This window comes from Canis lupus, chromosome 30, assembly GCF_003254725.2.
Source record: "Canis lupus dingo isolate Sandy chromosome 30, ASM325472v2, whole genome shotgun sequence".
Classification (NCBI taxonomy): domain Eukaryota; kingdom Metazoa; phylum Chordata; class Mammalia; order Carnivora; family Canidae; genus Canis; species Canis lupus.
The window spans coordinates 385272-396214 of NC_064272.1; the positions used below are offsets into that span (position 1 = coordinate 385272).

At 36.3% G+C, this 10943-nt stretch overlaps 1 protein-coding gene across 1 annotated transcript; it reads left to right on the forward strand.

Annotated features, from left to right (window-relative positions):
• The first annotated feature begins 1272 nt into the window (after positions 1–1272).
• On the forward strand, positions 1273–2211 carry LOC112675485 (olfactory receptor 4F3/4F16/4F29-like). The gene has a single exon (XM_025472051.3). The coding sequence runs from the start codon at positions 1273–1275 to the stop codon at positions 2209–2211; it is 939 nt and encodes a 312-aa protein (XP_025327836.3).
• Positions 2212–10943: the final 8732 nt, after the last annotated feature.

The window sequence follows — 10943 nt, forward strand, 5'->3', positions numbered from 1 at the left end:
GCATATCTCTTCTCACCCTATGATTTTTTTCTAGCATGTGGAATCTGAAGCCATATGTGGACTTGAAAACCCAGATTCTCTGTCTATAACTAGTTTTTTCTTCCTCACTGGACTACTGTTTTCTTATTTGTAAATGATTAATTTGGTCTAAGTAATCACTCATGAGATTTGTGGTATAATGTTCTTATGACTGATTTCACTCATGCACAACTAAGGTGTGTGTATATGTGCATATAAATACACATATTAAGACAAAGCTTTGAGATCCATTTTTTTTTCTATTGCAGGGTTTCTCTTGCCCTTTCCTTTCAGTTCCAGATGTGAGGCTTTTTGTGCATTCATGTACCTTTACCTTACCAGCTCTTTTGTTTGACACACAGACCAGAGAATATACCTTCCATGTGGTAACATATTGCCTGCCAAAAAATAAAGGGTAAGAACTAAAGAGATTCATGTAGTCACCCAGAATAGGGTCAGAGAACAGTCAGACTTGGCATTAGATCCCAGACACTTGAGAGGTTTAAAGCACAGAGAGGAGATAAGAGGGATAAAAGAGGTTAAGGTTGATGAAGGAAGTTAAGGAATAAAGAAGCCAATTTGATTTATCTGTCCAGATTCTTCATAATTAATTTTGTGAACCTTGTTTATAGTTACTCCCATGGAATTGTGCTTTGTAAAAGTTGGCCTCCTACAAATAAATTTCCCTTCCTTTTTCTCTAGTGGTGCCATAGCTCATCCTAGCAAGACAGTCAGTTGGCAGTTGTATTCCAAATGGAGTCCTAAGCTTTTGGAATTTGCTGGGGATGAAGAAATGCACACTAATATCATTGTTGCCATATAACCATTGATCCTCTCCTGTCCCTTCATCAATTAAAGTAGTACCAATGAATTTTGGCAAATGCCATTTTTCTTACCTCTTTCTTTTTCCTCATTGTGTTGTACTGTACCACCTTCCTTCCCCCTCCCAATCCTTGCTATGTACATCTACAATGTTTGCTTCATTTTCTTGTTTATAGGTGAATAGTCCTGGAAACCATGGTGTTAGGGATGGAAGTGACTCAACTGCTTTAGGTGACACCAGGTAAAATGCTTATTTCATAATGGCCCTGTGAAAGAACTGAGGGGATATATAGTCTTCACAGTATGAATATCCTTAAATAATTAATCATTATAATGTAGAACTTCATTAACATTCTTATTTTAGTTTCTTATTTATTTATTTATTTATTTATTTATTTATTTAATCTGGAAACATTCTAGCTGATAGAATTAATGGGTGGAGCGAATCACTCTGTGGTGTCAGAGTTTGTGTTCCTGGGACTCACCAACTCCTGGGAGATCCAGCTTCTCCTCTTTGTGTTCTCCTCCATGTTTTATGTGGCAAGCATGATGGGAAACTCCCTCATCATGCTCACTGTGACTTTTGACCCTCACCTGCACTCTCCCATGTACTTTCTGTTGGCCAACCTCTCCTTCATTGACCTGGGAGTTTCTTCAGTCATTTCTCCTAAGATGATTTACGACCTTTTCAGAAAACGTAAAGTCATCTCCTTTGGTGGTTGCATCACTCAGATCTTCTTTCTCCATGTCATTGGTGGTGTGGAGATGATGCTGCTCATCGCCATGGCCTTTGACAGACATGTGGCCATATGTAAGCCTCTCCACTATTTGACCATTATTAACCGAAAAATGTGTATTTTGCTTCTGGTTGCTGCTTGGGTAGTTGGCTTGGCCCACTCTATGATTCAACTGGTTTTTGTTATAAAATTGCCATTCTGTGGCCCTAATGTGCTGGACAGCTTTTACTGTGACTTCCCTCGGTTCATCAAACTTGCCTGCACAGATACTTTCAGTCTAGAGTTCATGGTCACAGCCAACAGTGGTTTTATATCTCTGGGGTCATTCTTCATATTGATTGTCTCCTATAGTTTTATCCTGATCACTGTTAGGAAACACTCCTCAAGAGGCTCATCCAAGGCCCTCTCCACTTTGTCAGCTCATATCATGGTGGTGATTTTGTTCTTTGGTCCTTGCATCTTTGTTTATATCTGGCCTCACCCCACATCATGCTTAGACAAATTTCTTGCTGTTTTTGATGCAGTTCTTACTCCCTTTTTTAATTCAGTCATCTATACATTAAGGAACAAAGAAATGAAAGTGGCAATGAGTAAAATATGCAGTCAATTTATTATTTATAGAAGGATTTCTTAAATTACAAAAATATTATGGAGTTTATTTGAAATAACATTAAATTCCTATACTTGCAATATCAGTTTCCAAGAACCTTACTACTGTTTAGGTGTCTCAGATGAAAATAACATGATTATTTAAGAATCTTAACTGAAAAATTGTGTTGCTGCCTATGGTTAGAGGAAACATGTGGTATGATAAAAAAAAAAGTATCTCCCAGAGAAGGCCAATTGCTTATCTCTCAGGAGACATTACTTTGATGAATTTACTATGGTCTAGAATTCAAAATTGAGTCTTTTCAGTGTCCAGATGGGTTATATAAGGGAATGCTTGCTGATTTACACTAATTTGCTGTAAAAAATTAGTAAAGTGGTCTGAACTGTCATGAAAGCCCAACTTACTATTTCACTATAGGGACTTTTCTGAGAAGTCAGGTGATGATAAGGATATTAATAAGCAGGGAATCAGAGTAAGAGGAGTTATATAGATTATTAAAATTTTTAATCATATCAGATTTTGATGATTAATGCCTGTATCTCCACACTAGGATATGCCTTCCATCACGAGTGGAAAAACAGGATCCTTAGACCAGGCCACTTTCTTATCTGGACAGTGCTAGCTGGTCTCAACAAAATTTAACTTTTGTTTGCACTGTTTTAGGCTGTCTAACTCCTATGTTCTTTAAGATTCATTGTTATTTTCATTTGTAACTAGCCAGGTTCTTCCTTTTTCTTCGCTGCTGATATAATACTATTCCCATTGCATTTACATAATTTGAATCATTATAAGCTAAGTTTTAGTTTGAGAGGCTTTTTATATATGACCCAATTCTCTTATAGAAATGAGAGATTTGTGTACATAGATTTAGAAATTTCAGTTCCTATCTATCTCAACAAAGAGGAACAAAGGCTCATTCTCAGAGATGTAATACAAATGACTCTGAACCTTATAAATCCTTACACATACTCCATATATCTTAATGGGTTTATCAGTATTCCTATTATTTTATAAATGGTCCTTATTTACCTCATAGTTTATCTCACTTGATAATTTATTTGCCTTTTTTTTTTGATTTCCATTGCTCTTATATCCTTTATTTATTTTTTTAAGCCCTCTGTTGGACATTTGGAAAACCAGTACCTATATTATCAGTTTACTAGCTACCACTTATGTTCAGGCTCCCTAAAATTTGTTTGGGAGTGGCGTTTTTTAAATGGAAGTTCCACTCATTTTTCTCTTTCATTGATTAAATACTGTTCAATAGGTCTAGCAGGGATTCCCAAATTCCTCACTGTTTATGTGTATTGATTTTAAAACAGCCTACCCCTCCCAATCTTTTGTCTTTCTGCTTTTCTCTCAAGTCTATATCTATTACAAGGTAGATTCTCCAACTTCATATTGCCTAAAGATTTTCTGTATCATCTAATTTTAAAGGTCTTTCCTTTTACTCTGAAGAAATAACTACTTTTAGTGGACATCTAGTCTGTTGTTTGCTCAAATAAGCAACTTCTTTCTCTTGGTAAATGTAGCTTTCTCGTGCAGTAACTGTGTGGTATGATTATGAAGGTGACACGTAAATCCTACATCTAACTCCAACTGTTTGGTCAAAGGTTGGGCTTCTGAACCAAGTCATAATGGACATCTTTTAGCTAGCGTTGAAGAGTACAGGTATCAGTCTGACCAGGATGAGCCAAGTTTGAGCTTTCCTCTAGGATATTGGAATTGAGAATAAAGAGAAAACAAACTCAATCCATTTTAGAGCTATATATGCAGAAACTGCTGGCAATCATATTTCCTGCTGTCAAAAATCAAGTCTGGGATACTGAGAAAAGGTATGTGGGAGTAGCTATAAGTTTTAAAGATAGAGGCTTGGCATTAATCAGTTCCATGGTTCCAAATGTCTTGGGCATTCAGCTTCATTCTTACCCCCCTATTAGTTTGGCTACCAGCTGAACTAATAAATGAGCCAATACGTTAACCCTCTTGCTTAAGTTTAAGATGCGGTTCTGTCATCTACAGTCAAAAGGATATTGATAAATACATCTCTGCTTCTAAGAAGATTGTATTTTCCGTTACTTCTGATGTGAAATCCTCCATATTTTATCTGAGTATATTTTTCCTAATAAAAGAAAAAAATTTCTTCTAATAAAGAAAACTTTATTTGTAAATTAGAGATGATAAAATAGCAATCATCCATAAAGTCACCATATGGAGATAATTAGTAGTAATATCTTGGTATACTTATTTCTAGTGTTTTTCTATGCTTAAATAAAAACATATATTTACAAAATGGAGATTTAATGGTATCTACACTTTTATCCTGCCTTTTTGATGAGTATTACATTCTGATAAAAATTTCACCTTATTAAATATTGTAGTGCAAAATAATTTTAAATACATAGTATTCTATATATGACCATGTCATAGTTATATTTGTTATTCCTCTCATTGATCAGATTCTTTTATATTTTTTACTCTGTTTTGAAAATCTTGCATATATATTATTTATATTTCAGATTGCTTCCTTTATAGATTGATATACTTGGAGTTAATAGGGGATAATAAACTTTTAAACTCTATTCATATTATCATTTCTCCCCAAAGATTTGTACCTGCTAAGAAGTATATACACTTTAGCACCCCCCAACACACTGAATATGACCACTTATTAAAAATATTAGCCAATTTAAAAGGCAAAAAGATAAAAACTTATTTTAAATTTCTTCTATTTTTATATGCTTGTAATCTTTTAAATATTGCTATTAACCTGAACTATTTGAATTACATGTATCAGGAATGCAATCAAAACTAGCTTAAAATAACTAGAAAAGTTTTAGTTTCACAAGAGGAAAGAGATCTAGAGATATTTTACAGCAATGTTAATACACTTAACATTACTGAACTGTACAATTAAAACTGCTCAAGGTGGTAAATTTTAAAACTACAATTAAAAATAAAGCATTTTATTTTATTTTTAAAGGTTTTATTTATTTGAGAGAGAGAGAGAGAGCATGAGTGGGGAGCCTGTCCTGGAGCTCAATCCCAGGACCCTGAGATCATGACCTGAGCTGAAAACAGATGCTTACCTGACTGAGCCACCCAGGCACTCCAGGCAAAATTAAAAAAAATATTTTATAAAAAAGGACTTAACTGACTCAGATTATTGGGATGTCCAATAGTGGCATCAGCCTCATAGACTCCAGGGATTCACTCATTTTTACACTCTTGGATTTTGCTCCTCTTTTACTCTCTTTCTCTTTTCTTTCTTTCTTTCTTTCTTTCTTTCTTTCTTTCTTTCTTTCTTTCTTTCTTTCTTTCTTTCTTTCTTTCTTTTCCCTCTCTTAACTCTGTTTATCCCTGAATCTTGATCTTATTTTCTTGTTTTACACATGGATTTCATTATGTGTGGTGTGAGGAGAGAAGGGACACTGCCAATAACTCTAAGTTTAACTCATTCCAGCAGGGCAGCCTCATAGAAAAGGGAAAGGCTTTCTTTCTCAGCTCCATATTAAAACCTAGAGAAAAGATCCTAACAGGCATTGTTTTAGCTCTGAGATGGGTCTTCCATGGCCCGGTCTGGATCACATGTCCTCTCAGGTGGGCAGAGGTCAATGTAATCTGGCTGAGAGCCTTCAAAGAACTACATGAATTTGAGTAGGGTCATCTCCCAGAAGGAGGGGATGGGGAGCAACCATCAGTGGTGGGGAAAAAGTGATTTAAGGCAGGCAAAAAGTTGTCACATATTCTTTTCTTATTTGAAATAGAACCTTTGCTAAGGTGTTCTTCTTCCCCATCCCCATAGATAGAATATTAATTTTGTCATATTGATTTACCAGCCTCACATATGTGTTGATGGCACTACCTCCTTTATTATCATATCTGTGTTCAAAATATTTCCCCCAATTTGTTGTTTTTAATTTTATATTCATATTCTGCAACATGAAAGTAATGATCTTTTTGACTCCAACTTCATGGAGCTTTAAATTGTGACTTTATTCTTATTGTGACTAAGTTTTATTCTTAGTCCTTTTCCATTCTAATACCTAAAGAATATCAATGAACGTGTATTTCTAAAATATTTATCCACCTGAAAATTATTTTTAGTGAAAATAATAGGAGAGGATCTGAGTTTCTCAAATTTACTTTTTTTAATAAATTAATTTTTTATTGGTGTTCAATTTACCAACATACAGAATAACACCCAGTGCTCATCCCGTCAAGTGTCCCCCTCAGTACCCGTCACCCACTCACCCCCACCCCCCTCCCTCCTCCCTTTCCACCACCCCTAGTTCGTTACTAATTTTCTTGGTACTGTTTAATGAATAATCATTTCCCTTCTGATCTCTAACCATTTTTTTACTACACTATTGTATAAAACACAGTCCTTGACTCTTCTGGCATCTGGACTCATGTGTAATATATCTTCTGGCATCTTGCATATGTCCTTTGACTGAATAAGTGCAAAATGGTACTTATGATCATCACTGAAAACTGTGTCTTCTTCCACAATTATCTATTCAGTCATGAAAACAAGAAACCCAGAAGTGGTTTTCATTCTCTCCCTCTCCTTTTCTCTCCACATCCTCTTTTCACTTTTTCATTTATGAAGCAAATGCCAAATGCCTATCAAGTGCCAGGCATTATTGTAGGTTTTTGGGATATCTCAGTTGAGAATATATATTTATAGATAATATATATTTTATATGTATATAAAATTCCTACCTTTGTGGTGCTATCCAGACAATAAATAATAAGCAAAATAAACAAGAAAGTTCTATACTAAGTTAAAAAGAAATAAGTGAGCTACCAATATAATAGAGAAGGTTAAGGTGATTCTGAAACTCCAGAGTTGTGGGGTAGTGGATTGCTTTTCTGAGTAAGGTAGTCAAACTGTAGGCATCTTTTGGGATGGTGTCCTTGAGCAAAGATTTGATATAGTTGAATGGATTGTCAATGTAAATATCCAGAGGAAGGCATCCTATGCAGAGGGTACAGTTAGTAAAGGCCTAAAAGGCTTGGTTGTATTCAAGAAACAGCAAGAAGGCCAGTGTGACTTTGTCAATATAAAAGAAGGAGAATAGAAGGAGACTATTCATGGAGGTAAAGTGAGGCCAAATCATTCAGGATTCTGTAAACCATTGTAACATATTTGGTTTTTACTCTGAGAAAGGGGGATCATTGGAGAATTCTGAGCAGGGAAGTGACATGATATCATTTACATGTAAAATTAACTTTGGGGCACCCAGGTGGTTCAGTCAGTTGAGGATCTCACTCTGGATCTCAGCCTAGGTCTTGGTCTCAGGGTTGTGAATTCAAGCCCTATACAGGGCTCCACACTATGCATGTAGCCTATTTACAAAAAAAAAGGAGAAAAAATTAAATTAGTTTTATGTCTGATTATCTTACAAAGAATAGTCTAGGAAACGTGCAGTGGTTTAAGCAGTGGTAAGTTAGTACTGTGTTGCAGAAATTAAAGGAAGAGGGAAATTGTGGCTTGGTAGCAAATGATAAGATATAGTGAGCTCTTGAAGGGTCAGCTAACACAATTGCCAGCTGATGGATATTGAATTTTAGAGAAATGACTCCCAAGTTTTTTGAGACAAGCAGTTAGAAAGATGTATCTTTCATCACTTAAGATGAAGGGGTATGTTAAAGCAGGAACTCAATTGTGTGCACATTACATCTAAGATGCTTTGGGATTTAACAGTAGAAATGTAAGGTAGGTATCTGGATAAGCAAGTCTGAAATACAGGGTATAAATATGAGCAAGAGACTGGTACACAGATGTTTATTTATTTATTTATTTATTTATTTATTTATTTATTTATTTATTTATTTTATGATTAATTTGGTCACTTTATGTTTAATTATTTTGATTCAGTGGTTTATAGCTTACATGTAACACTCAGTGCTCATTATAACAAGTGCCCTCCTTAATACCCATCACCCATTTAGCCATCTTCCACCCATCTCCCTCCATTAACTCTTCATTTGTCCTTTACTGTTGAGTCTTTTATGATAGGGCACATGAGTGGCTCAATGGTTGAGTGTCTGCCTTTGGCTCGGGTCGTGATCTCGGGGTTCCAGGATTGAGTCCCACATCAGGCTCCCTGCAGGGAGCCTGCTTCTCCCTTTGTCTCTGTCTCTCTGTTTTTTTTTTTATTTTTTATTTTTTTAATTTATTTGTTATTGGTGTTCAATTTACTAACATACAGAATAACCCCCAGTGCCCGTCACCCATTCACTCCTCTCTGAATTTCTCATGAATAAACAAATAAAATATTAAAAGAAGAGTCTCTTATGGTTTGTTTCCCTCTCTCTTTTATTTAAATTTTCCTTTCTGTGTGTTCCTCTTTTTATTTCTTAAATTCCATGTATGAATGAAATTACATGGTATTTGTTTTTCTCAGACTGATTTCATTTAGCATAATACACTCCATCCACATTGTTGCAAATAGCAAGATTTCATTGTTTTTGATGACTGAGTAATATTCCATTGTGTGTGTGTGTGTGTGTGTGTGTGTGTGTGTGTGTATCACTTCCTATTTTTAAAAGATTTTATTTGAGAGAGAGAGAGTGCACATGTGAGAGTGAGAGCAAGCATGAGGGGAGTACAGAGGGAGAAGCAGATTCCCCACTAAGCAGAGAGCCAGATGTGGGGCTTGGTCTGAGGACCCTGGGACCATGACCTGAGCTGAGGCTAGAAGCTTAACCAACTGAGCCACCCAGGTGCCCCCATATCACTTCTTTATCCATTAACCAATGAACATTAGATCTCTCTCCATAGTTTGGTTATTGTTGATAATGTTGCTGTAGCAAGCTGCATGTACTCCTTTGAATGATTATTTTTTACCCTCTGGGTAAATACCTGGTAGTTCAATGGCTGGGCCATAGGGTAGTTGTATTTTTAACTACTTGAGGAACCTCCATATAGGTTTCGACAGTGGCTGCATCAGTTTGTATTCCCAAAACATTCCCCTCTCTCTGCATCCTTGCACCCGTTGTTTCTTGTGTTGTTAATTTTACCATTCTCACAGGTATGATGTGGTATCTCATCATGATTTTTATTTTTTAAATTTTTAATTTTTTTGTGTATTTTTTAAATTGGAGTTCAATTTGCCAACATATAGCATACACCCAGTGCTCATCCTGTCAAGTGCCCTCTCAGTGCCCTTCACCCAGTCACCCTGTCTCCCCAACCCATCTCTCCTTCCACTATCCATTGTTTGTTTCCAAGAGTCATGTGTCTCTCATGTTCTGTCGCCATCTCTGATATTTCCCACTCATTTTCTCTCCTTTTCCTTATAATCCCTTTCACTATTTTTTATATTCCCTGAATCAATGAGACCATATTATGTTTGTCCTTCTCCGATTGACTTACTTCACTCAGCATAATACCCTCCAGTTCCATCCATGTCGAAGCAAATGGTGGGTATTTGTCATTTCTAAAGGCTGAGTAATATTCCATTGTATACATATACCACATCTTCTTTATCCATTCATCTTTCAATGGACACTGAGGCTCCTTCCACAGTTTGCTATTGAGGACATTGCTGCTATAAACATTGGGGTGCAGGTGTCCCGGCATTTCACTGCATCTGTATCTTTGGGGTAAATCCCCAGTAGTGCAATTGCTGGGTTGTAGGGTAGTTTTATTTTTAACTCTTTGAGGAACCTCCACACAGTTTTCCAGAGTGGCTGCACCAGTTCACATTCCCACCAACAGTGTATGAGGGTTCCCTTTTCTCCGCATCCTCTCCAACATTTGTTGTTTCCTGCCTTGTTAATTTTCCCCATTCTCACTGGTGTGAGGTGGGATCTCATTGTGGTTTTGATTTGTATTTCCCTGATGGCAAGTGATGCAGAGCATTTTCTCATATGCATGTTGGCCATGTCTATGTCTTCCTCTGTGAGATTTCTGTTCATGTCTTTTGCCCATTTCATGATTGGATTGTTTGTTTCTTTGGTGTTGAGTTTAATAAGTTCTTTATAGATCTTGGAAACTAGCCCTTTATCTCATACGTCATTTGCAAATATCTTCTCCCATTCTGTAGGTTGTCTTTGAGTTTTGTTGACTGTATCCTTTGCTGTGCAAAAGCTTCTTATCTTGATGAAGTCCCAATAGTTCATTTTTGCTTTTGTTTCTTTTGCCTTGGTGGATGTATCTTGCAAGAAGTTACTATGGCCGAGTTCAAAAAGGGTGTTGCCTGTGTTCTTCTCTAGGATTTTGATGGAATCTTGTCTCACATTTAGATCTTTCATCCATTTTGAGTTTATCTTTGTGTATGGTGAAAGAGAGTGGTCTAGTTTCATTCTTCTGCATGTGGATGTCCAATTTTCCCAGCACCATTTATTGAAGAGACTGTCTTTCTTCCAATGGATAGTCTTTCCTCCTTTATCGAATATTAGTTGCCCATAAAGTTCAGGGTCCATTTCTGGATTCTCTATTCTGTTCCACTGATCTATGTGTCTGTTTTTGTGCCAGTACCACACTGTCTTGATGACCACAGCTTTGTAGTACAACCTGAAATCTGGCATTGTGATGCCCCCAGATATGGTTTTCTTTTCACATTCAGCATATAATCTTGTCTACTGTTCATATGGCATATATTGTATACTGTGTTATAGCAATTATGTGTACAATTTATGTCTTTCCACTGGGTTTATTGAGTTTGTGACTTATAGAAGTTGGAAAAAAACCCAAACTCTGACTCATTATGGACTGGAACTATCAAGGAGAACTTTATAAAATA

Bases quoted from the DNA above. Each gene is read 5' to 3' on its own strand.
- LOC112675485 (XM_025472051.3), top strand. From the start codon at position 1,273: ATGGGTGGAGCGAATCACTCTGTGGTGTCAGAGTTTGTGTTCCTGGGA.